Below are 26,894 nucleotides of genomic sequence, written 5' to 3' on the forward strand. Positions count from 1 at the left end.
TCTACCATTGACAATAATTGTGTAATCATAAGTGATAAGTCATTATATTAAAATATACAACTATCTATCAATACCTCAATGACTTCTTGGGTTATACGCAGTAATGATACACAAATATGATTAGAAATTCTATATTTAATAAATGATAATCACTTACAAATTCTGAGTTGGAGTCGTTAAGTGAACTCATTCTTAATGATCTTTTATTCATGTGTGTTGAACTTTCATAAGTCCATCTCCAACCCAAAAATCTATTTTGGTGTCAATTCTACATTAAAATAGTGTGATTTCTGCACCAAATGCAACGTCCATCTCCAACCCATTTACTTCAAATCTTACACTAAAAAGTATATTATTAGAATATTTTTTTATTTGATTTATTTAATTATTTTTAATATATTATTGAAGATATTATTATTTAAAAATATCTAATTATTAAAATAATATATTATTATTATATAAATAATATTTATAATTTTTAATATTAATATTTATAATTAAAAAAACAAAAAAAATTTAAAAAAAATAGAGCTCTGCGCCAAATTTGGCGTAGAGGAGAAATAGAGCTGCGCTATTTTAAAAATAGCACAACCCCGTTGGAGAACCACCCTTGCACCAAAATGGCGTTTCACGGATTGGAGATGCCCTAAGTCAACAACTATGCAACGAGTGACAAAAATTTAGATGGCCAATTTCTTTCGAATAAATGAAGAGCCCGTTTGAATTAAAATGGTAGATTGAGTATTTTTTTTTTAAAATAAAAAATGGTTTTTAACATTTTATATGTGTTTGGATGAACTTTTTTGTAATTAAAACACTTAATTTAAGTTAAAATTAATGTTTTATTAAAATTTGAAAAAGCTTTTAAATAACTTTTCAATTAAAATACTTAATATTTTTGTAACCAGATGCTTAAAAAATCACTTATCTATTAAATTTTAGAGTGTCATTAATAAGACGGTCTCGTAAATCTTTATTCGTGAGATGAATCAATCATATTCATATTTACAATACAAATTAATATATTTGACATAAAAAGTAATACTTTTTCGTGGATGACTTATATAGAATATCCGTTTCACAAAAGGCAAAAACTTGTGTGAGACGGTCTCACATGAGACTCACTCTTCGCAAAATTGACCCGTGAGACTGTCTCACAGGAGTTTTTGCGTAAATTTTATAACTTACAAATTTTTTTTATTTTTTATCTATATATCCAAACACTTTTACTTAAAAAATTATTTTAAAAATATTGTTTTTAGGGAAAATATTTTTGTAACAAAAAGTAGAAAGTTTTACATGTTTCGAGCCAAAATAGTACATATTTCGAGTTAAATTTTCATTATAATATTCGAAAGATTTTCTTTTTCAAAATATTGAAATTTGAAGCACTAACCGTCACATTGGGTGTGCCTTGATGATGGCAGCGGGAAATTCTCCTTCGAAAGAACAGCCCGAAAATGGAGGCCTCCCTTCAAAGTCCAAGCGCCGCCCAAAGCCTTTTGCTACTCGGGATTTCCCCAAGAACTGTGGCCCCTCGAAGCTTCATACTGCGAGCGATTCACCGGTAAAATGCACTCCCGTTATTGAGAGTTCGCCGGCGACTGTTCCGGAAGAATCTTGTATATTATCTTCTGGGACCAATGGAGGAAGAACCGAAGGGTTGAAGGATATGGAGAAGCCGAAGATTTTAGATGATATTGCTGAGGAAAAGAGCGGCGAGGATGAGCAGAAACTTGGTTCACTTGAAGCGGTGTGGGAAAATGCTGTGGAGAGATCTGTAGAAGAAGAAGGGGTCTTGTCCAATAGTTTGTTTAAATCTGTCGATGGACAGTATTTCGGTGAAAAGGTTTCTGAAATTGGTGAGGAAGGTGGTGTTGACATGACTTTGGAAAGGGTTCAAGAAAAAAATAATACTGGATTAGAAATGGAGTGGAGTGATATTGAAGATGAATCTATGGAAACTGAAGGAGAAGGTGCCGGAGGCAAGGTTTTGTCTAAATCTGTTGATGGGCAGAATTTAGAAGAAAACTTCGGGGAAGGTGGTGCGAATATGAATTTGAAAAGAGTTCAAGAAAGAAGTAGCACTGGATCAGAAATGGAGTGGGATGATCTTGGAGATGAATCTATGGAAACTGAAGGAGAAGGGGAAGGGGTGGTGGGCAAGATTTTGTCTAGAAGTTTTGATGGGCAGAATTTAGATGACAAAGTTTCAGAAAACGGCAGGGAAGGTGGTGCGGATATGATTTTGAGAAGTGTTCGTGAAAAGGATAATACTGGATCAAAACTGATGTGGGAAGATCTTGGAGATGATATTTACGTTTTATCTTCTCAAGATGTGAAGAATCATGGCAAGTTTGATGGAGACGGTGGTGATGTGGTAGGATCTCAAGGAACTGAAATTATAGTTTTGGAGGATTATGGTTCTGATGGAAAGGTTTCCGTTTCGGAAAAGAATGGAAAAAAATGTCGCAGAAATTGGCGGGAGCCTGAGTTTTCGGATTTGGATCAGTATGAAGTTGAAAAGGAACAAGATGAATCCATGGAAAACTTTACAACATGTGATAATCTTGCCTGTGCTGAGTTTAAGGATACATGTAATGATCAGCCTAAAACCTATCAAACACTGGAAGAATTAGTCAATCTGTGTATTGTGAAGCATGATCAACCCGGGGGATATAAGGTGAGGGAGGCTTTAATGAAGTTTGAAGAGCATTTTAAGGCACTAGAGAAGGAGCGGAAAGAGCGGAAAGCAGAGATGGGCGACGAACAAAAAGGTAAAAAATCTGCACATATGGAAGCAGCGGAGCGTGTCAAGGCTGAGGGAATGTGCATTTCTGTTCGGAAGCCTTTTGGGCATATACCAGGTATTGAAATTGGTGACACTTTTCGATTCAGGGTACAACTTGCGGTTGTTGGCCTACACCGCCAGATGATGTCTGGAATAGATTACGTGACTGTTGGAGATAAAAAGTTGGCTACCTGTGTCGTGGATTCTGGCCGTTACGAGAATGAGGCTAAAGCTAATGATTCTTTGATATATTCGGGTCAAGGTTGGAATCCGAAGTTAGCTGAAAAAGCTGCTGATCAAAAGCTCGAAAAGGGAAATCTTGCTATGGTGAATAGCATGGAAATGGGATTTCCGGTAAGAGTGATCACTAAAAGAATGAGTGGGATGGCATCTCATGTTTTTGGCCATTCTGATGACTCGAAGTATTCATATGCGTATGATGGACTTTACACGGTAACTAAGTATTGGCAAGAAAGAGATAAAAATGGTAGTTTGGTGTTCAAATTTGAATTAATTAGGATGCCAGGCCAACCAAGACCTCGTCAAACTGTGGCTAAGTCCGGAAAATTGTTACCTCGCAAGGAAATTTGCATTAAAGATGATATATCTCAAGGACTGGAGAATCGTCCAGTTCGGGCTATGAATGGAATAGATGATCTTAGACCCCCACCTTTCACATACATAAACAAGATCATTTATCTGGATTCATATAGGCGCGTGGAACCTGTTGGTTGCGACTGCATAAATGGTTGCTCGGATTCCCATCAATGTCCATGTGTTTTGAGGAATGGAGGAGAGATTCCATTCAATGAAAAGGGTTCAATCCTTAGATCAAGACCCATAGTTTATGAGTGTGGCCCGAATTGCAAATGCCCGCTTTCATGTATGAATAGAGTCAGCCAACATGGCCCTAGAATCCAGTTGGAGATTTTTAAGACCAAAGAAAGAGGGTGGGGATTAAGAACACGAGGCTACGTGACATCGGGTAGTTTCATATGCGAATATATCGGAGAGTTGCTACAAGAGAAGGAAGCCGAACAAAGAATCGGAGAAGATGAATACCTGTTTAATATTGGTGATGGTCATGATGAAGATGGAAAATTTGAAGGCCTTGTTGATTCAAGAAACCACGACTTGTTTGCTATTGATGCTGGTAAGTTCGGAAACGTTGGTAGATTTGTCAACCATAGTTGTTCTCCTAACATGTATGCTCAAGAGGTTCTTTATGATCACCATGACAAGAAAATGCCCCACATAATGTTTTTTGCAACCAAGAACATTCCTGCTTCACACGAGCTTACATATAATTACAATTACAAGATAGATCGAGTTTACGATGTGAACAGAAATATTAAGAAGCAGCCTTGCTTTTGTGGTTCACGCAATTGCAATGGGAGAATGTATTAGGAAAACGCAGTTCTGGGCTTATGTTTTGGTTTTTCTTTGAGGAATTTGTGTTCATATAACACTAGAAGTTCTTGTCATTCGGCTAGTGATGTTTCTGTCAGATTGTTTCTGTCAGATTGTGTTCATAATGTTTTTTGCAACCAAGTTCATAATACTAGAAGTTCTTGCAAGAACATGATATTTCTGTCAGATTGTTGTACAACAGTAATTTTGATCTTACAACTAATATGAGCACGAAAGTCTCAAGTTCGATTTGCATGAAAACTTTTAGTAAAACCTGCAAATTTTTAAATTTAGTATTTTTAATACTCGAAATTGTACTGGATAAATTTTCAAGTTGTATGGGTTTGTTTCCATGAAATTTGAAAGTTAAACCATATAAATACATGAATTTCGAAATTGGAGTACATTTATCAAGATGTATATTTCAAGATAAAAAATGTACAAAATAAGTCGATTGTAATCGTTATCTATCCACAACCGAGAATAAAATTTAAATATTCTGATCAAAATATATTATGATATTTCGAAATTTTAGGATGAAGAAGACCTGTCTATCTCAATAGTCCCATTATCTTAAATATGACCTCGAGCCATTCAAAATTTATATCACTCCTACACTTGTATTTTCGAAAAGAAGGCTAGAAAGATTTAGACAAAACACGGTAGAATTTCTCTAAAGATGAATCCTTTCAAGAACCATCTTTTACTTTTCATGTTTCTTGAGAATAATTGGTAAGTGGCTTTTATATATATAAATAGTGACTGGCTTGTCGATCTTGCTGATCTTGCTGGGTGTTTCCTCAATCACTCACTCACCCTTTTACTCTCCCTCTTCAAATAAGAACGAAGAATAAATCGAGAATGATTAACAAGATATGTTTTGAGATTGGTGAAGAAGAATCGATATTTAAAATTGTCTTAAATTCTATTTTGTTATTTAATTTAAATTGTAAAACACTTCCGCATTTGTTTTTTTAAAGTTTTTCATTGTAAAGATAAAATTATTTTGAGTTATTTATGATATAGACTGATTTTAACATATACTATGCATTGTTGTTTATTGTTTTACGATTGTATGATTGTTGAACAACATCATATGTATCTCTTGTTTTACGATTGTATGATTTTTGAACAACATCATATGTATCTCGCTTCGGTTTCGGGGCGTAACAATTTTATCCTAATCTACTTTAGAATAAAAAAACTCAATCGGGAAAAAATGGTTAGGACTGGGATTCTCACATGGTGGCCTAGTTATATATATTTTTAATCTTTGATTATTTAAGTGTCTGTAGTTATATAATGACAGGAGTATACTGAATATTTATTTTTGAGGAATCGAAATGCAAAATGTCAAAATATTTATATTTCTAAAGACTCAACAACTATATATATATAATTTGATATTTTATGTCTATTACTATTATGAAGTGTAGACATAAAATAGAGACAATTGCAATGGTGTCATGGTCTTTTTTCTTTTTTTAAATTTATAATTTTAAAATTACAGTTTAATATTTTTCTAATTTTCACAATTATAGTATGCCCTTCATTTGAATATAATAAATTTAAATTACAATATGTAATAATTTCAAATTGCACTTTTTATTAAGTTTTACAATTATGATATCACCTTATTTGAATATAAATCAAATTTATCATAAAAAGAGATTATACTAGCTCACGTTATGAAAAATGAAAACCACTAGTTATTTCTAATATTTTTAGATTGTTATCAGACTAAAGTTATTCCACAATAATGAACATTCAATTTTTTTTCTTTTTTGAAAAGAAACTAATATATCATGAAATATAATCATTTACAAAAACATCCAACAAAAAAGAAGATGATTATATAACCCTACTTTCATGACTAGTAATAAAACCAGCTTATAACCGAAATTCCATTGAGTTTCCTTTACTTGATCGAACAGCTGAAAATTCAGTTATTTCAATTTGAATCAAGAACAGACAGTAAACGTCTTAATCATGAGCGTTTTATTCTCTCTCCACTTATGAAAGGATAAGCCGACACCATAGACATTGCGATGCGAAAAGCTTTGTTTGGAGAAATAGAAGGAACATGTATTACACGTGTAAAATCTGAGAATTTGATTCGCTGATCAATTAGCCAATTAGCAACAATATTCTAAAACACGAGATTAAATGCAAAGCGTATATAAATCAAAATATAACCATTTGCTCAAAGGCATGATCAAATGGTCAAAAGAGAGATTAATCTTATTAAACATGCCTAATGATAAGTAATGGGCAAGCTTTTGACTTTCGACATTAATATTTAATATATTAATATTTTCTTTTAGAAAAGTAAATATTAAACTTACATACTAACTTTAAAAAATCTGAAAGTTTCCCCGTTTGATTTCGTTCATTTTTCTCCAAAGGCAAAAATTTATGTGAGACGGTCTCACGGGTCGTATTTTGTGAGACAGATCTCTTATTTGGGTTATCAATGAAAAGTAATACTTTTTATGCTAAGAATATTAATTTTTATTGTGAATATAGGTAGGATTGACCCGTCTCACATATAAAGATTCGTGAGACCGTCTCATAAGAGAGACCTACTTTTCTCCAAATATTCCTGATGAAAATGTCTCTTTTGCATAAAGAAGATGAGATTGAACCATAAGTCGAAAGAGTTAAGAGCTTTATTTTGTTGTGTGACATAATCGTAAAAACTATTAATTATTATAATTTTGAAACTTTTGTGCTATATAGAACTTGAAAATTTATACAAATGGCCTTAAAATTTATTATGTTTATATATTGTTTTGTTAGTTATAATTGAAAGTATACAAAAAATTTAATTTGATCTCCGACTGATCTTTCTTAAGCTTCTCATGTTTAAATGTTGGTCTCGATGTCGTGCCGCATTTCATTTTTTTAGAATCTTTTATAAAAGAACTACCTAATTAGGATTATTTAAGATCATTTGTTGATGGAAAAAAAACCATTGTAATGATTATTCAGTAATATTAAACTGACATTGTAAAAGCTCTTCAAAATCGATAAACTGATATATAATTTATAAACTCCTTATGCATGTTCTAATTTATTATCCATTTGAGAGCCCAAATCATTTTTACGACACAAGTTTTAAATTTCTACTATATATTGGTCGTGAAAACACGATCCTCAACTATGGTAGTTTCTTGAACTAGCCGTGAACCAACTTGTCATATCCGACTGTACAATAGAAGAGTTCAAACTATCCTTAGGATAATACTCTAACCATAGATATAACGACTCATGTTTTGCCACGTTAGAACTACAACATTAATTATGTCCATATGTTTAGATATGGACAATTGTATAGATGATCTGAGTATTACCCTAAAGATAACATCTCATTAACCTCAACATGTTACATTTTCCAGAATCGAAAATTAAGCAACCTGAAACCAACTTCAGCTTTAAATAGGTGTAAGTTCAATTATCACTCCACACAACTCTCTTTCTCCCTTCGAGCCTTCTAAAGTTTGAAATAAAGCAACTGAAGACTTTTTAACACTTGGTAGACAGCGTTACACTGTCAAAACTATTGGATGAGTTTCTTAATGTGGAGATTATTTAGCGGACTTGGTCCCATCATTTTTACTCATCTCCTTACATTGTTTTAAAAATAAAAATAAAATCGTCATTGGTTAAAAATTTACAATCAATAGCACTGATAAACAAGTAAAATACAAAATAACATTAGTTTTATTATTATTATTACATTCAGTGTTCTAAAAAACGATAAACGATCACCCGTCATCTAGTGCCTTAAGTGCTTATGCTAGACGATTTTTAAAAATCGAGATGGTAAACGAGTGCGGTCCGTCTACGAACCTAGAGGCCCTCTTTAGAAGACTGATTATGTTTCGATATATAAATACTCTTATGTTTCAATATATAAATATTCCATTTACCCTCCTAGCTCAAGCTTTTCAACTACCTCAGCGTAAACCGGTGGTCAACTACTCCGGCGACGATAGTTGGAAGGAGAATATTCCGACATCAGAGTCGAATCGCTGCATCGAATCATGACTCCTGAATAGTAAATCTCTCTTCACTTTACGAATTAGATAAATTAAAAAATTATCGAAAAGATGATAGGGTTTTGTCGAATTTCATTTTCGCTTATTCTTGTTTCGGATTAGACTGGATCTGTAATTTTCTGTTTGTAATATGTTCGAACTTTATTGAATTTTGCTCTTGATGTGATAATGGTAGATCCCTGAAATGTGCTTTTGGGAACAAATCAATTGAGCCCTGGAGTGTAGCTCGTAATAGACTTTATTTTAGAATTTATCTTCCCCATAGCTGGCTCCAGCAATTCTAACGAAGCAAAAATAAAAAATTTAGCAATTGCGAGTCCTAAGATTCTCAAAACACTGAAATGGATGAGACATACGTGATCCAGTAATATGTAGGAACGCATAGAACTTTTTTAGGCATCCAGAAATATTCCATAGAGCATTTCAATGACATGTCTACATCTGTTTATCTGGACCAGGGACATGCAGCTTTTAGACTTCTATATTAGTATTTGGCATCTTAAATAGGATTAATATTCTTTAACATGTGATGTTTCTTGCAGTGATTACTTGTTCAAACTTCTTTTAATTGGAGATTCTGGTGTTGGCAAGTCATGTCTTCTCTTGAGATTTGCTGTAAGCATCAAGCATTTTGTGTAACTATGGTTGTCTCAATTTTTAAGTTGGTACTCCTACACTCAGCAATCAGGTGCAAAGAATTGGTATTGTTGGCCAGATGACAACATTATAACTCGATTTCTAATTTGTTTTTTCTTTACATAGAGAATGACAATATAGCAAAAATTTACTCGGTGGAGTTATTTTAAGCCACGTTTCCAATTGAAAATTATTTACGTCACCATTGGTTTCCTATTGAATTTCTCTGTTGCCAATGGAGTGACATTAATGGATAACCATGAAATTTAACTGCCCCGTTTGCTGAGGGCGCTGTTGGTTTGACTAATTGATAAAAAATTTCTCAATTCTTTTATTTGAAAATGAGTTGATTCAGAATTTGTGTCTTGTGATGAAACTATTATTCCTCAGTATAATGAATTTGTCTTTTTTGTTTTGAATGGATCAACTTGTGAATTTGGGTATGTGACTGAATGTTGACGGTTTTTCATACAGGATGATTCATACTTGGACAGTTACATCAGCACAATTGGTGTTGACTTTGTAAGGGTCATTCTTTTGAAAAATACGCTTACCTGGCTCAGTCAGGGTCTAATTTTTTTAACTTCTACAGAAAATACGCACGGTGGAGCAAGATGGAAAGACTATTAAACTTCAGATTGTAAGATTCTTGACTTGATTCATCATTCTTATCCACCAAGAGTTATATTGTTGTCTTTCTCCGGTGGATTTCAATCTATTTACTTTCCCTGTTTTTTTATTTCGCGTAATCAAAATAAATGTGCATTCTTCTTCTTTGAGTTAGTTCGCGAGTTTTTTGAGCTGATTTTGAAGAATATTTGAATCTAATTTAAATTTATTGAACTGTAGTTGAACTTGAGAATTCCTGTGTGTTTTCAAGCCGAACTTGAGCGACGGCCTTAGAGCTGCTACTGGACTCTTAACTAACTCCAATTATTTACTCTTTGTACTCATTTTATGTTTAATTATTAGATATAGAATTTTATAGCCTTCAACTGCTACGCCACTTCAATTTTTTGGAGTTTTTCTTCATACTCTAGGTGATACTCTACTACAGAGAGACTGCCCACTTTTTATTTGCCTTTTCTGGTGAAATTTTTTTAATTTTTTGATTAGTTACAAAAATAAAATTCATTCTCTTCTTGTTCTCACTTTCATTCATCTCTCGTTGAAACTTAAAAGGGGCATCTCTTTATGAATATCTTTTTGAATTGGGGAAGAGGTTGATTTTTGTTTGGTTTGAAACTTGGAGGGTGGGATCTCGTCTCTCTTTTATTCATCTCGGAAACAAGGGTTGTGATTTAAGAAGGATGGGTCCCGATACTGTTCCTTAGAACACGATTTTACAATGATGATTGAAATATGTATAACAAACCTATTAAAAGTTCGAACAGTAGATTGTGCTACGCTCGAGACTAGATTGGGTAGTTTTTCAGAGCTTTGATCAAACCCGATCATGAAGTAGAAAAAATTTCTAATATCCTCAACTCGTTTTCTTTCATTCCTGGTGCAGACTGATATAGCATTCACCATGTATAATACACTCATTAAATTTCTAAGGATGATTTTTCTCTGCTTCTGTCACCGGTGAGACTAGAAGTTTTGGTGATTGTTTTTTGAGAAGAAATTACTCTTTTATCCTACATTGGAGTGTTTTTTTGGGTATGCCACTAGTAAGTTCTTTGTTTTTCGTCTTGTGAAATTTTAATGAAGTTAAGCTTTTGTTATGGAAGTAAAAGTTGACCCACGGAATGAGATAACTGCTACTCAGATTTTTTGTACTCAAAGCTTTCATTACACACTGTAAATTTTGTCTAGAAGCCCTTACCTCCCAGTATTCCTATTCTGTCGTCTGTTTTCTTACAACTAAACTTTTGATTATTGGAACTCATGTGAATCTATCACAAGAGGCAATGCATTCACGAATATTGGCTATGAATTTATTTTTTAATCTTTTACCCAACAATTCCTTGCGTTGTTTTGCTCCAAGAAGGTTTGGTCACACTCCTGTTTTTCCCTTTCTTTTTCATTAATTTCACTTGCAGTGGGACACCGCTGGTCAAGAACGTTTCAGAACTATAACTAGTAGCTACTATCGTGGGGCTCATGGAATTATAGTAAGTTATCTCCAAGTTGCCTGACCTCTAGCAAACAGGTTTCATCATGCATCTTTTATTGATTGAAATTTTACGGCAGATAGTTTATGATGTCACCGACCAAGAAAGCTTTAATAATGTGAAGCAATGGTTGAGTGAAATTGATCGATATGCCAGTGAAAATGTGAACAAACTCTTAGTAGGAAACAAGTGCGACCTCGCTGATAATAGAGCTGTGCCTTATGAAACAGCTAAGGTACAATCCTATCAATCAAGATTCCTACTATTTTGCTTTAGGCTGGTCGGTTTACTCAAATATTCACATTTGTATTGTAACAGGCATTCGCTGATGAAATTGGAATTCCATTCATGGAGACAAGTGCAAAAAATGCTACTAACGTTGAGGAGGCTTTCATGGCTATGTCAGCTGACATCAAGAACAGGTTCTGTATTTTTTTTAAGCGCCCTCTGTAGCTGACCAAATTAGTTGATCTGTAACTCAGACCTGTTCAATGTTTAACGGAAAATTTGCATATTCATGTACTATTGAATTGAATATTCATTGGAATTAATGCTATGTTTCCCACATGCCTCACTAAAATTACAGGATGGCAACGACGCCTGCATCAAGCAATGCAAGGCCACCAACTGTGCAGATCCGGGGACAACCCGTAGGCCAGAAGAGTGGCTGCTGCTCTTCTTAATGGCTGGCCGTCGCTATTACAACGGTTGCTTGCTCTGGTTGTATTACTTGTCTTCATTTTTTTTGTCTCAGGTAGAAATGTCATATTGTTTGCAAGCAGCTGGCCAAAGAATGATGGCACTTTTTTATTCTACTTTTGTTTTTTTTAAAAATATGTATTATGATGATTTGTGCTTGCCTTTAAATTGGGAATGATTTGCAGTTGATTGTTTTTACATTAATAAATATTGTTTGATTGATAACCGTGATGACCATTGAGGTGTTTGGTTCAATATTTAAATATAGCTTACTTCTTTGGAATAAATCATGAAGGTCTTGAATTGAAATCCTTCTCTTTAAATTTTTAATTTCTCTCTTTAACTTTTAATATATTTATTGTAATAGAATTTTCAAATTCCTGCGGAATTCCCCCAAAATTCTAAGTTCTTGAATCCATTATGACTTCTTTCTGTCTATGCTAGCTATATTTTAGACCTCAGTAAAACATTAATTTTCTCGGCTACTCTCAAATTTGTTCCACCTTGATAGGATTATTTAATCTGTGCTGCACACATACCACAGTTTTCCATCCGTGCAACATTTAGTTTCTTACTTAGTATACCACAAAACTTGGTAGTTTCGGTCATTTGTGATGCCTTCACTAATTCAGAACGCATTCTTTTATTCAAGGATTGTAATTCGAACCCAAATAATATAGTTGTGATATGCATCAGCATCTCGAATGATTTTGTCGTCAATTTCAAATTTGGAAAAAAAATAACAATAAGAACGAGATGATTGGCAATGCAACAAAATTTGAATCGAAACATAACCCAGACCGTGTAAATTTTTCATCGAACAAAATTAAAATTTGAGACTGGTGTAATAAAAATATTAACTTTATTATTGATCGATTCGATAATAATAGCCCTGAGATTATTTTGCAACCTGCCGTCCCCAACACAAACAAACGCATCAAAGAAAATTAAGAACATCAACATCGATCTAGCTAGCACCTGAAAAATCAACTGAAGACGGATAATTTCTCTAGAACTTGAAGATTCAGAGCCATGCAATGCAACACATAAAAATCAGGCAGAAGCTTGCTGCCCATACTGTTCCGCTCGGTCCTTCATCTCCCTCGCCTTTCCCGCCAGTTTCCACCGCGCCTGGTCCAGAGAATCCGCTCCCGGAGGGTGTTTTCCAGTCACATACCCGTAAATCCAAGACAATACACTGATAGCTGCCACCCCGAATCCTCCCGAGGCCAAAAACCCCGAACACAGCAAGAAGATGGTACCAGCTGCAGGAACGAGCACCGGGCTGAATATCACCAACAGAGGGGTCGCTATCGTCAGGAGAATGACGGTTGCAGCCACCGTGAGGCCGGAGAGGATGAGCAGCGAGCCACCAGCTGTGACGGCGGTGGCAGCTTTCACAACCTGGTGGCTGCGCGGCTGCTGCGGCCTGGTTTGCGGCTGCTGCGGGTCGTGCGGGTACGGGTCGGCCATTTTCTTTGAATCTTGTGAAGCGGTTAATCAAAGGGTGGAATCGACGGGAAGAGAAGGCTGTTTAAGTAGAGTCGGGGCAGGAGGGTACGTGGTGGAGGTGAGGGTGTAACGTGTTGCATGGGAAGCTTGCATGTTAGACACGTACGTCGATGATTCCTATTGGGATGTTGGAATTGGAATCGTAGACTCGCTGGTAGGAAACAGAATTTTTTTTTTTTTTTAAAAAAAACGAGTTAATTGAAGTGATTTTTCATTTAATTCATTATTTATTCCGGGGCTTTGGAATATTATAAGTTGAAGTAGATTTAGTAGAACTTTTAAATCTATTGATTATAAATTATAATTTGTGGCATTTCGGATTTTTCACAAAGAAGTCAAAAAGAAAATTTTATCCAGCTTCCTGTGCGTAAATATTCATAGAACAGTAACACAGTCTTGTAACATTATTTCCTATTTCATTTGGTATAGCTCCTGTGAAGTTACATCCCGACAGAACTCTGCCATTTAGAAGCAACTTTAGATGATGTTCAAGGGTGACTTTTATTCGTTCATGACACGTTATTTACTTGAACCACATAATTTATGTCTCGATATTATATGCCTTCCGGCCAGTTTCTTGAATTGTATGGATTTGTTGAGATATAATCGGTAATTAAATGTTGTCAGGAAAGGAAACTAGGGATGAAACTAGTGGGACTAGGACTATAGGACAAGTCTTTGTAAAGATAAAATCTGAAGATTAACTAAACAATACGAAAGAAGATACTTATTTACATAATATTCACAAGTGCCGCTGTTATCAGAATTTGAAATGACAACTTAACATAAGTGACCAGAGATGAAGTTTATATCAGAATTTGCACAAGGTATCTATGCGACTCACAGTATTGTTATTCTCGTACTTTTCAAATAACTTCGGCCCAACGTGCTCCACAAGTATCATCAGAAATGTTTGGAACTCGATGGTATCTTTATCCACTCTAAGGATATTCTACCGTCTTATTCTTTCACAGGAGAAGGAGATGCAGTCTTGAGAAATATTTTCCTTTCTTTTAGTCGAGCATTTTCTACTTATCATACATACATCATTTACAGCCAACCTCAATCTTTTTAAAGTAGAGCAGCTTATTTGCGAAATCCGACTGCGGTAACTTGGAAATTCCGTTCTTATCTTACTTTGTCCCTGCCACTGCCTGCCTAAACGCCCTTTATTTTTACTATCTTTCTTCTAGTGATCATAGAAATTAGTTGCTTGGCGCCAGCAGAAAAAATACATAGATGGGATTCCTCGCTGTCATTTCCTAAAATTCATAGATTTAGAGAGCATCAGTACTTCTTTGGTGTTTGTTGTTGTCACCAAAAGATGATTCAATTCGTTCAGGCTCTGTTTGATTGTTTTGATCAGATAGATCATAAATCATTTCCATCTCTTGTGTACTTGTTAATTGTACTGAAATACGTTTCTATTTTGTACTATTTGGGAACACGTTTATTAGCTTTCTTCTTCCATAACCTGTATAAAAAGCTGTAAGCCGTGGTTGAAACCGGATTGATGAGAAATAAGATTTCAGTTAGCTCAATGAGCTAAATTCCTCTCTTTCAATTCTTGACATGGTATCAGAGCAGTAGGTTTCATTCCTAGGGATCCTTTTTTCAATTCAATTGCTCGGTCAAATAGCTGTACAAGCAAATCTGCAGTAATTCCTTCAATCGAGTTGATGGCGAACAATTGCAGTTTCAATGATCCTCTATATATTCATCCGTCCGATACACCGGGCTTAAACTTGGTCAATGATCAGCTGATTGGAGTAGAAAACTATGGTATATGGAGCAGAGCTATGCTGATTGCACTTCGAGCAAAGAACAAAATCGCGTTGATTGATGGAAGTTGTTGCAGACCACCGGTTGATAGCCAGACTTCACTTCAATGGGAAAGATGCAATGCACTTGTGCTGTCGTGGATAATGAACACGGTATCGAAGGAGATTTTCAGTGGAATTATCTATGCATTAGATGCTTCATCAGTATGGACCGATCTGAAGGAGCGATTCGACAAAATCAATGGATCGAGAATTTTCTCGATCCATAGAGAAATTGGACGGCTGACCCAAGGTAATAGTACTATATCAACATATTATTGCAAGCTTAAGCAACTTTGGGATGAGTATTCAGCTCTTGTCATCTTGCCTTCGTGTGAGTGTGACACTGCTAGGAAATATTTGGAGCATGAGCAGCATAGACTGCTTTAGTTCCTGATGGGACTCAATGATAGTTACATGAATATAAGGAGCCAAATCTTGATGATGAGTCCATTACCCACAGTTGGACAGGCTTTTTCACTACTGTCTCAGGAGGAATCTCATAGAGCATTGTCCTCAGTGGAAGCTCCAATAGCAGCTTTCTACACTAGCCAGACTAGAGTAGGTAGCTCCATGAAGGAAAGAGTGAACTTGTTTTGTGATCACTGCAGTTGGAATGGACATACAAAGGATAATTGTTACAAACTTGATGGTTATCCTCCATGGCATAAGTTGTATAGAGCACCAAATAAGGGACTAAACAAAAAGGTGTACAAAGACAATGTGAACCACATGAGGATGTCAGCAGAAGTTAACTTTGTGGAAGAAAACAATACTGATCAACCAAAAGCAACACCGAAAGTATCAACTGGAACTGGAGCTCCGTCTGTCTTCACTCCTGGCCAATATGCTGAAATCCTGAAACTTTTGGGCAGCAATAACATACAGAATGATTGTGCACCAGTAGTGAATATGGCAGGTACTGCCTCACAAACCTTTGGTACTGAATGGATTATTGATACTGGAGCTAACGAGCATATGATTGGTGATATCTCTCTATTACAAGGTTCTAAATCTCTGGTAGACTCCACTGGCACAGTAAGATTGCCAAATGGTAGTAAAGCCAATGTTAATAAGATTGGTTCAGCCCCATTAACAAATTCCATCCAGCTTGAACATGTCTTGTACATACCTCACTTTCAATTCAATCTTCTATCCGTGTCCAAATTCACAAAAGATCATGGTTGTTTTATCACGTTTTACCTACATTTTTGTGTGTTTCAGGACCTCAGGACTGAGAGAGTAATGGGGATTGGTAAGGAAAGGCATGGGCTCTACTACTTCACGTCAAAGGTAGTTTCAAAGTTACTTCCCAAGGATAGTTTCACTTTTCCATCTTCTCTGTCTAGTTTCGATAGGATGTATTCATGTTCAGTTACTGATCTTTGTAAGGATGTTAGTATTGATACTTGGCATAAAAGGTTAGGACATATGTCTATATCAAGAATGCAATTGTTACCCTTTATACAAAGAAATGATTCATTGTCTCATTGCTCTGTATGTCCTATATCAAAACAGTGTAGGTTAGTATTTCCACAGACCAGTATGACCAAATCTTCTTGTGCATTTCAGTTAATTCATATGGACATTTGGGGTCCATTTCATACCCCTACCTACAATGGTGAAATGTACTTTCTTACCATTGTTGATGACTTTACAAAGGGAACATGGATCTATCTCATGCAATCTAAGATGGATGTGCTTAGGCTAATTAGACTATTCTTTGCTATGGTGAGCAACCAATTTTCTAAGAAAATTCGAGCTATCAGAATAGACAATGCCATTGACTTCTTCAAAAGTGAGTGTCAGCTTTTTTTTTTCATCTTTAGGGGTGATACATCATAGTTCTTGCCCCTACACACCACAACAAAATGGTGTAGTGGAAAGAAAACATAGGCATATACTTGATGTAGCCCGAGCACTTCGATTTCAATCATCTATACCACTCAAATATTGGGGAGATTGTGTATTGACAGCTGTGTACTTAATCAATAGAGCTCCTACACCACTACTAAAAAATAAATCTCCTTTTGAATTGTTATTTCATAAGCCTCCTTCCTTCACTCATCTAAGAACCTTTGGGTGCTTATGTTATGCCTCGGCTCTATCTATAAGTCACAAATTTTCACCTCGGGCCATGCCTTGTGTGTTTATAGGATACTCCAGTGTACAAAAAAGGGTACAAGGTCCTTAATCTGCAATCAAGAAAGATATCAATTTCCAGAGATGTGGTTTTTCATGAACACATCTTTCCATTTGTTGTCACTAGCCAATCCCTTCCTGTTTTTAATTCATCATCTACTACGGTGGATCCCTTATTGGTCAGTGAAGAGCCAGCAATGGCCTTTCCTTTAAATGAACCATATGCACCTAGTCCTGCACCTTCAGACATTCCACTACGCATATCCACTAGAACCATAGTTCCTCCCATCTGGACACATGATTATTCTTGTTCCCTCATTCCCAAACATAATCCTAACACTTGTGCACATCCCATAGCCAAACACCTTACATATGGTCATTTCTCCAAGTCATACCAGTCCTTTTTAGCAGCCATATCGTCAATCAAAGAGCCCCAATTCTATCATGAGGCAGTCACTGATGAAAAGCGGCGTGCTGCTATGGATGAAGAACTTAATGCTCTAGAGAGAAATCACACATGGGATGTTGTAGATTTACCATCCAAAGTGAAACCCATTGGATGCAAATGAGTGTACAAAATTAAATATAAATCTGATGGCAGTGTAGAAAGATTTAAGGCCCGTCTAGTGGCGAAGGGATACACACAACAGCTAGGTATTGACTTCCATGACACTTTCTCTCCCACTACGAAGATTGTGACAATTCGATGTCTCCTTAATATAGCCGTGATCCATAATTGGCCCCTCTTTCAAATGAATGTGACCAATGCGTTTCTACAAGGGGATTTGGATGAGGATATCTACATGAATCTTCCGCAAGGCTACAAAATTGATGGGGTGAGAAAGGTCTGCAAGTTGACAAAATCATTATAAGGTCTAAAACAGGCTTCACGTCAATGGAATGCGAAATTCTCATCTGTCATGGTTGAATGTGGCTACTGTCAGTCACAGCATGATCACTCCTTGTTCTTTAAAAGAGATAATGCTTTAATTACTTTGCTTGTGGTGTATGTTGATGATATTGAAATCACAGGGAGCAGTGCGACAGAAATACAAAGTCTGAAAATGTTTCTTCACTCGAAGTTGCAGCTTAAAGACCTTGGACATCTCAAATATTTCTTGGGCATTGAAGTTGCACGTTCCAAAGAAGGTATTTACCTTAATCAACGGAAGTATGCATTGGAGCTCATCGCTGACACAGGTATGGCAGGGGCAAGGCCATTTGATACTCCTATGGAACAGAACAGGAAGTTCACTGGCCATGAACTCGATTCTAGTATGCAACAAACTCAAAGAACTGTTCCAGCAGATGCTTTGCTACTTGACCCAAGTGAATACCAGCGCTTGGTTGGTAGATTAATATACTTGACTATAACTCGACCTGACATTTGTTATGCGGTCCAATCTCTAAGCCTGTTCATGCACGCTCCGAAGGCATCATACCTGGATGCTGCCATTCGAGTTGTCAAATACATTAAAAGAAATCCAGGCCAAGGCATCTTGTTAAAGCCTTCTGATTCCTTGTCCCTTACAGCATATTGTGATTCAGATTGGGCTGCTTGCCCCATGACTCGTCGTTCAGTTACTGGGTATTGTATTAAACTAGGGGCATCACTCTTATCTTGGAAGTCGAAGAAGCAAAATACTATTTCACGATTGTCTGCGGAGGCAGAATATCGTGCCATGGCAACCACCACATGTGAGATCACTTGGATTGTTGGCCTTTTGCATGACATGGGAGTTCAGATTAATGGCCCAGCGACGCTTTTTTGTGACAATATGGCTGCCATTCACATTGTGTCAATCCAGTGTATCACGAACGAACTAAACATATAGAGATTGATTGTCATTTGGTTCGTGAGAAGATCAAAGAGGGTCTTATTTGCACTAAATACATACCTACACACCAACCACTCGGTGACATCTTCACGAAGAGTTTGGGGAAGACTCAACATGCCTACCTGCTTGGGCTTCTAGGTGTCTATGATCTGCATCAACCTTAAAGGACGCACAAGTTCAAGCTTGATGTTCATTATCACACCAAGCTTGAAGGGGGAGTGTTAATTGTACTGAAATACGTTTCTATATTGTACTATTTGGGAACACGTTTATTAGCTTTCTTCTTCCATAACCTGTATAAAAGGCTGTAAGCCGTGGTTGAAACCGGATTGATGAGAAATAAGATTTCAGTTAGCTCAATGAGCTAAATTCCTCTCTTTCAATTCTTGACATGGTATCAGAGCAGTAGGTTTCATTCCTAGGGATCCTTTTTTCAATTCAATTGCTCGGTCAAATAGCTGTACAAGCAAATCTGCAGTAATTCCTTCAATCGAGTTGATGGCGAACAATTGCAGTTTCAATGATCCTCTATATATTCATCCGTCCGATACACCGGGCTTAAACTTGGTCAATGATCAGCTGATTGGAGTAGAAAACTATGGTATATGGAGCAGAGCTATGCTGATNTAATTCTTTCAATTATTGTATCCCAAAATCAAAAGTTTTTCAGCTTTGATAAAAAGAGAGTGCTTAGAAAAAAGAGTGTAATTTTTTCTTGAGTGCATGAATTCTCTTGTGTGAGTTAGAGAAATTATTTTCTCGGTATACTCGGGTTGGGAGTCTGNAGTGGAATTATCTATGCATTAGATGCTTCATCAGTATGGACCGATCTNCTTCCAGTTATAAAAGTTGCAGTGCTCCATAGACGTAGCCTATATTGGGTGAACCACGTAAATCTTTGTGTTCTTGTTGATTATTTTATTCCGCATTTTTGGGTACTATTATCATCGTGATCGACATCGCTTAGGTGTAATTTCACAACAGGGTTAGCAAAACCAACAATGGTTTCTCCATCAAGAATATAGAGTTCATTTCTGCTAGTTCCTTTCATTACTGTCAAAGATCCATTGAGAATTTTCATGACACCTTTCTCTATCTTGATAATGTATCTGATGTATCCGATTTCATCTAACATACCAAAAAAGAGCATATTTCACTTCAAATCAGGGACTTATCGGACTGAGTTTATTACCTTTGTACAACCATCACTCAATCTCAGTTTTTTGCTGTCAATTCCCATTATTTTACAAGATTTGTTGTTACCTAAAAGAACACTTCCGACCTCTGTTTCCACAAGATCATGAAACCATTCTCGGTTTGGACTCATATGAAAAGAGCAACATGAATCGGTTACACAACCATTATCTTGGTTAGTAATGGCAGCGAGCAACACATCAGCATATTCATACTCATCGGTGGCCACAACTGCATCCTTATGTCCCTTATTATTTTCTTGGAATTTTTTTTCCTATTGGGGCAATTTTTCTTGAAATGACCTTCCTGATGGAAAATAAAACATCTGAGTCTTCTTCTTGACTTGCTTCTTTGATTTTTGTAATCTCTTTTCATTGTTCTTCCTCTTGCTATTAATCATTCTCCGTTCACTTCTTCCTTGCCTTCATGTTTTTTCTGTGACGTACTCCTTCGAGTTGAGTGCAGATTTCACCTTTGCAATTGTCAAGGATTCCTTTCCATAAAACATGGTATCCACGAAGTTCTCTTATGATTTTGTTAGCGAACTCAGAATCAAGATTTCATGGTCTTCTCCTTCGACTTTTATTTTGATGTTCTTGAGATCAAGAATGATTTTTAAAATAATCCACATGCTTCCTTATATTTTTTTCCTTCATCCATGTGTATAGTGTACATCGACTTCTTCAAATATAGTCTGTTAGACAAAGATTTCTTGAGGTACAAACTTTCCAATTTTCCCCACAAGGCAAGTGTGGTCTCTTCTTCGGTGACCTCCTGAAGTCATTCATCACCAAGGCTTAACAAGATTGCATTATGTAACTTTGAGTCCACATCCAACATAGGTTTCTTGTCCGTCATAGCCTTCACTGCCTCTGAACTTATTGCTGTGAATAAACCGTGGTGCACCAAAAAGACTTTCATATTGATTCTCCACAGACTAAAATCGTTGGTGCCTGCGAATTTTTTAAGATAGAATTTGGTAGATTCCATTGCCAAAGAACATGTCTCTTATACCATTTATTGAGAGATATAGATAATTTGATGTGTTCCCGCGCGAAGGGGCACGCGGGCGTGCTCTCCCGCGTGGGTATGACTGATGTTTTTCATGTTTTTTTTTGTTAATTAGGTCTTATAGCATGCATGTAAGGGTCCGATTGTGGTCTTGTATGCATGATGCATGAAATGTTGTCGAGAACATAGAGAATGACTTACGTGGATCGATAATCTATGTAATGCATGACGCTCAAAGTATTTTTTTTCCATGAAAGTTATTTTAAATATAAAAACATTATGTTTATAAAATATCATGGGACATGGTTACTTTTCTTGTACATGACAAGAACGATTTTCAAGTATGAATGTTTATGGACATGAAAACTTTATTTTGATATTTATGTGTACTTGTGGTGACAGCACAGGATTGGTGCCTCGGGGAGGTCTTTCCAAGCAAGAATACACATATTGGCTTCAGCTAGAATGAGATGTATCAAATGATATACCTAGTTTGTTTAACTATTTACATGATCATGAAACTCAATGAATGGGCTTTAATGGTGGTTACCGCATTAGCATTATAATCCATCATCCAAAGCAAAGAATGTTATACTTTTATGTTATGATCACGTCCTATGCATGTATGATGATTTTATTATGTACTCGTTAGTAAATGAATATGTTTGTTGAGTCTTTACACTCAGTATGCTTAGATGGTGCAGGTGAGGAGGTTACTATTAATGAATTTGAAGATGGACAAGGGACGAAGTGGCCGAGGAAGTGGGAAGATTGCATGGCACGCTGTCCAAGACCCTCTAGCAGCATGTTTATGAAATTTAGGCATCTTTTCACTACATAAATACTTTATTTGATTCATGATTGGGTACTATAGTTGGAGTTAAAAAAATATGTTGGTTCCTAATGCCCATGTTAGGAATTTCTTGGAGTTTATGGATATTTTGATTGTGAGATTGCATATGAAATTTTGGGATTGGTTTTGAATGCAAGATATTTTATATTGTGAGCGCAACACATGTTTTTTTTTTTTTTTTAAAAAAAGAAAAGTATTATACNAAGATTGCATATGAAATTTTGGGATTGGTTTTGAATGCATGATATTTTATATTGTGAGCGCAACACATGTTTTTTTTTTTTAAAAAAAAGAAAAGTATTATACATTTTTCGCATTTTAATGTATGATTAAATATGAAAGAGACGTCGGGGCGTTACACAATCTTACGTTCAAAACATTCAAAGAAATATAAAGCAAATGAATAAACAGACTCAAGGGTTTACGTGGTTCGACTTATGCCTACAACCACGAGAAAACAACCACACAAAGAGGTTCAATATGAAAAATGAGAGTACAAAATTAGTGAAAATGTTTCTCTCACTTGCTTTATGTTACACGTTAGTGTTTCTACCCAACTCCCATCTACTATCAAGTGATAGCTAGGAGATTAATCCATCCTCCTCATGTATGCATTCATCACTTTCATAGAGTTCTAGACTCCCAGAAATTAGGACCAATTTCAGCAATTATAATATGTTAGCCATAAGCAAGTTGGCGGGCAAGTACATACTTGAAATTGATCTTAAACTTGAACTCAATCGAGCTTCATTATTTTAATTTGATACTCACTAGAAATATAGGGTTCGGTTTCAGTAGGTGAGACTAGCCCGAATGCAAACATCGAATTTATTCTAGGTCTGAAATCACAAAGGAGACCGTTAGAAAGAGGGCCGGGAGAGTGTCCCTACATAGCCATTTCGATGCTCAAGTCAGATACTGAGAATAAAATGATAGAACAGCTAAGGACGCTGTTAAGAATCAATATAGTTTTTTGAATAATTAGACTCTCAAACCTGATATTTATAGGATAATACATGAGATCCATCATTGACCTTCTGCCTTGGCTAGGGATGGGCCGGAGGTCCAAAATCCGGTTTAGGCCTGATCTTGATGGACTCATTAATGAGATATCATAGTTTAAAAAATTTAGTATGCAACAAAATTCAAGTATCATATGATATTAGCTAGGCATGCATCTTTAATCTATTATATTCTAATAGTTGAGCACCATAACTATCTAATTTTTTGATATCTTGATATAACTTTTAAATTTCCTAAAACATCATTTATCCTTCTTATGAAGTGTTCTCCCCCAAAACACATCCTTCCCTTCTTAAAACAAACTCCACATTATTTTCCAAAAAAGAACACTCATCTGTTCTCTTTCATGTATTCGTTAAATATACTGTGGTAACTAGTATGTATTATATGTTTCAAAATTTTGTAATTAAACAAGAGTCGTTTCGGTTAGACTAATAAATGGACATGCATGCAGTTGACGTGAATACTTCTATTCACTAAAATATCTAAATTTGTACATAATATTTTTAATTTAAATGACTTTTGGTGTCCTTAAATTCTTTGATCATCATTATATGTGACGTACATGCATCATAAGTCCCACTCAACACAAAAATTCTCCTATGAAACTTCGCGTCAAACAGACTTAAATCGAATCCAACTCNTTCAGAATTAAGGAACTGAGATTACAAAGACTACCCTTCTTTTCTTAGATTTTCACTTTAAATTATGGCGTCCTCAGAGGAAAGTGCAGCTCTGGATTTGATACGTTATCATCTTCTTGATGATGATGCTTTCATGGATAATTATTGTCCATTACCTGCTGTTTCGAGAATTTCTGATTCTGGCCAATCTTTTGCATTTGATCCTACAAATTTCAGCTCAACCAATACAAATTTTGACGATTACTCCAGCTTCTTTACTGCTAAAACTGAATTTGAACATCCGGATTTTGTGACGAAGCCAAAAATCCGGAATACAAAGCATAGTGTTAATGGAAATAATTCTTCATCTGAAATAGACATTCCTAAAGCGGTGGTTCAAGAACATCCCGGCCAGAGGTGGCATTACAGGGGAGTCAGGCAGCGGCCATGGGGGAAGTTCGCGGCGGACATACGCGACCCAAGCCGGAAGGGCACTCGACTTTGGCTTGGAACCTTTGACACAGAATTGGAGGCGGCGAGGGCCTACGACAGAGCGGCGTTCACGCTGAGGGGGAGCAAAGCCATTCTGAATTTCCCACATGAAATCGGAAATTCAATCGCTCCGCCGGTGACCGCTCCCCGGAAAAGATTGACTGACCGGGAAGATGGAGGGAAAAAGAAGAAATTAATGGAGAGTGGAAGTTAAAACCGGGAGTGAATTCACTGCCAAGTTGGACCGCGGTTGCAATAGTTTCGACGTGAGAAAAGATTATAATTTTTAGGGAAATGTAGCTATGAGTAGTCATTTGATAAAAATAAATAAAGTTAGATATACATGGTGGGGTTTCAAGCGCAAAAATCTGACGTCTGATAAATTATCAGTCATCGACGTATCGATCATGGTTGTTATTAGATATACATGACGGTGGTGGAGGTTTCAGACATAAAACTTTGGTGTCAGATAAATTATCAGTCATCGACCTATAGATCATAATTGTACTTGTGTTATTACGTTTTTTATAAATAAAAATAATCAAAAAGTTATATATTAAAAATGATATTTGATCTATTAAGTTATTGGACTAGATGCACCCAAGTTTGAGGTATTATTCAAATTTAATAAAGCTGAGGGGTAAGAACGTGGATTAGTAAAATATCCAAATTTGATATTATGATTTTTAAAATTATGTATATCTATATTACGGTTGAATCGGGGACGGAGGTAAACATATTTTACGGGGGTGATTATATATATTTGAAATAATTAACTACTTAAAAATAAAAAATATAGATATCGCGTTTAACATCCACGCTCAAGCTACTATCCAGATTCGCTCGTGCTTGATTTTGCAGCTGTTGTGCATGGGATTTCTTCAATCTTTTCATTAGGAGTGTTCAATGGTCGATTCGGTTTGATTTTTTTTTTCGATTTTGAAAATGTATAATATGGTATTTGAACCGTTCTCTTTTGGTTTGGTTTGGTTCGATTTTCAAACTAAATGATTTGTGTGTTTTGGTTTGGTTCAGTTTTCTAACTAAATGTGAAAAAAAAAATTTATTCTTAGTTCACTAAATATCATCTCATAAAATATATAATCTAAATATAAAAATAATTATTTATTAAATTAAATTTTATTTTTTTGGTGGATTCGGTTTTGACAAATAAAAAATGAAATCGAACCATATAAACTTCGGTTTGAACATTAATATCCAAATTCAAAAATTCGTTTTCGGTTGAATTCAGTTTTCGTTTCTTCGGTTTACATTTATGATTTTTTCGATTTTATTCGAAATTTGAACACTCCTATTTCCCACGCTAAATTCAAGTCAACATGTTGATAAAGGTTTTAGAATTGATAGAACTAAAAATCAGAATACGAAACTTCACTTACAAGGAGCATAGGTAATATAAGGGCAAAACATTCTTTAAAAAATATATAATTTTACTTATAAACTTTTTTATGTTGTACTAAAAAAAATTGAAATAGTAAACAATCTCATGAGTCTATATTCATCATATATATAGATGCGATCTATAACTATCATGAATATTAATATTTTTTTACATAAAAAATAATATTATTTCACGATTTTGATCGGATCGGAGATCCGTATCATAAAATTGATCCGTGAAACCATCTCTAATGAGTTTTTGAAATTAATGAAAACATTATATTTTGTTAATGAGAAACAATTGTTTAAGTTTTTATACACACTTGGACTTGTCTCTATATTATGCTTTTCGTCAGATCTTGGCTGAAAACTTTTACCGAATTCTGGATTTTTCTATTTTGAGCATTATGGGCAGTTTTTTTTTTTTTATTTTACCATCTTCCAATGTAAGTCATATTATAGAATTTTCGACAAGTTTCTTTACTTCCCCACATCTTGATATTCCAAAGAAGATTTATTTTCTTTTAAAATATTTCTTTTGCAAATAATGTAATTTTTCATGTTATTGTATTTAACATGAAAGATCTGTTAACTAAATTATGATAAAATTTAAACAAAAACTTAAATTTATCCATCTCTGTGAGACAAATACATATCTCCTATGTTGTTCTAGTAGAGATGTCATCTTTAGTATGTAAAGCAACAAGAGATGTTTCATTTACTAGAGGATCCTTGATATATTTTTTATATTCATATCTGGCCTTCTAAGCTTGATGAAATGAAAAGCCTCATGTAAGACTTTCTCAGTCGGTTATGGTATTATACTGAATAAGTATAGCTCCAGAATATCTCCTCTAGACAGATGGTCATTATTTGCCCATGTTTCATGAACAACTTACTAAATCTGTTTTTGGAATGCGGATATTTCTAGGAAACCAGATGATGTGGTATAGACTGAGGCCAGAGCTCCAAACTTATGCCATGTCTTGACTTCCTTAGGATAGGCATTGTGTTTCATCCATGTCCTTGGAAACTTTCCTGATATGTCAATATGAATTATAGCTGAGTTAATTACTATTCTCTTTTTTAATTACTCTCAGTTCTGCATATATACTTGAAATGAAGAAACTACAAACACATTAGCACCTACTTTAGATTTTCCCTTGTCTGTTTGAAGTCTAAGATTGATATCTTCCTCTTCAATCTATGTTGTGAAAGATTGACTTGAAGGCTCGAGATAAAGACCAGAACTTAAATTTTTGTTTGGGTTG

At 35.4% G+C, this 26,894-nt stretch overlaps 5 protein-coding genes across 6 annotated transcripts; 4 read left to right on the forward strand and 1 right to left on the reverse strand.

Annotated features, from left to right (window-relative positions):
• Nucleotides 1–8,078: 8,078 nt before the first annotated feature.
• Nucleotides 8,079–11,945, forward strand: LOC140983194 (ras-related protein RABD2a). 2 transcript variants are annotated; one of them, XM_073450130.1, is made up of 8 exons: nt 8,079–8,261; nt 8,805–8,877; nt 9,373–9,420; nt 9,491–9,538; nt 10,944–11,015; nt 11,095–11,250; nt 11,334–11,437; nt 11,602–11,945. In XM_073450130.1, exons 1-8 carry the CDS (start codon nt 8,248–8,250, stop codon nt 11,696–11,698), a joined length of 612 nt encoding a protein of 203 aa, XP_073306231.1. In that variant the 5' UTR covers nt 8,079–8,247; the 3' UTR covers nt 11,699–11,945. The 2 variants fall into 2 exon arrangements, with proteins under 2 accessions (XP_073306231.1, XP_073306232.1); XM_073450131.1 differs by lacking the exon at nt 10,944–11,015.
• A 616-nt stretch (nt 11,946–12,561) lies between these two features.
• Nucleotides 12,562–13,231, reverse strand: LOC140983461 (oleosin L-like). Its single transcript, XM_073450523.1, has one exon. It carries the CDS (start codon nt 13,185–13,187, stop codon nt 12,768–12,770), a length of 420 nt encoding a protein of 139 aa, XP_073306624.1. The 5' UTR covers nt 13,188–13,231; the 3' UTR covers nt 12,562–12,767.
• A 1,674-nt stretch (nt 13,232–14,905) lies between these two features.
• LOC140982921 (uncharacterized) lies at nt 14,906–15,436 on the forward strand. The gene has a single exon (XM_073449708.1). It carries the CDS (start codon nt 14,906–14,908, stop codon nt 15,434–15,436), a length of 531 nt encoding a protein of 176 aa, XP_073305809.1.
• A 6-nt stretch (nt 15,437–15,442) lies between these two features.
• LOC140982922 (uncharacterized) lies at nt 15,443–17,757 on the forward strand. The gene is made up of 4 exons (XM_073449709.1): nt 15,443–16,165; nt 16,271–16,467; nt 16,570–16,777; nt 17,203–17,757. The coding sequence occupies exons 1-4, from the start codon at nt 15,443–15,445 to the stop codon at nt 17,755–17,757; spliced, it is 1,683 nt and encodes a 560-aa protein (XP_073305810.1).
• A 6,000-nt stretch (nt 17,758–23,757) lies between these two features.
• On the forward strand, nt 23,758–24,741 carry LOC140983422 (ethylene-responsive transcription factor 5-like). Its single transcript, XM_073450472.1, has one exon. The coding sequence runs from the start codon at nt 23,816–23,818 to the stop codon at nt 24,434–24,436; it is 621 nt and encodes a 206-aa protein (XP_073306573.1). The 5' UTR covers nt 23,758–23,815; the 3' UTR covers nt 24,437–24,741.
• Nucleotides 24,742–26,894: the final 2,153 nt, after the last annotated feature.

Source organism: Primulina huaijiensis, chromosome 8 (assembly GCF_012295235.1).
Source record: "Primulina huaijiensis isolate GDHJ02 chromosome 8, ASM1229523v2, whole genome shotgun sequence".
Taxonomy (NCBI): domain Eukaryota; kingdom Viridiplantae; phylum Streptophyta; class Magnoliopsida; order Lamiales; family Gesneriaceae; genus Primulina; species Primulina huaijiensis.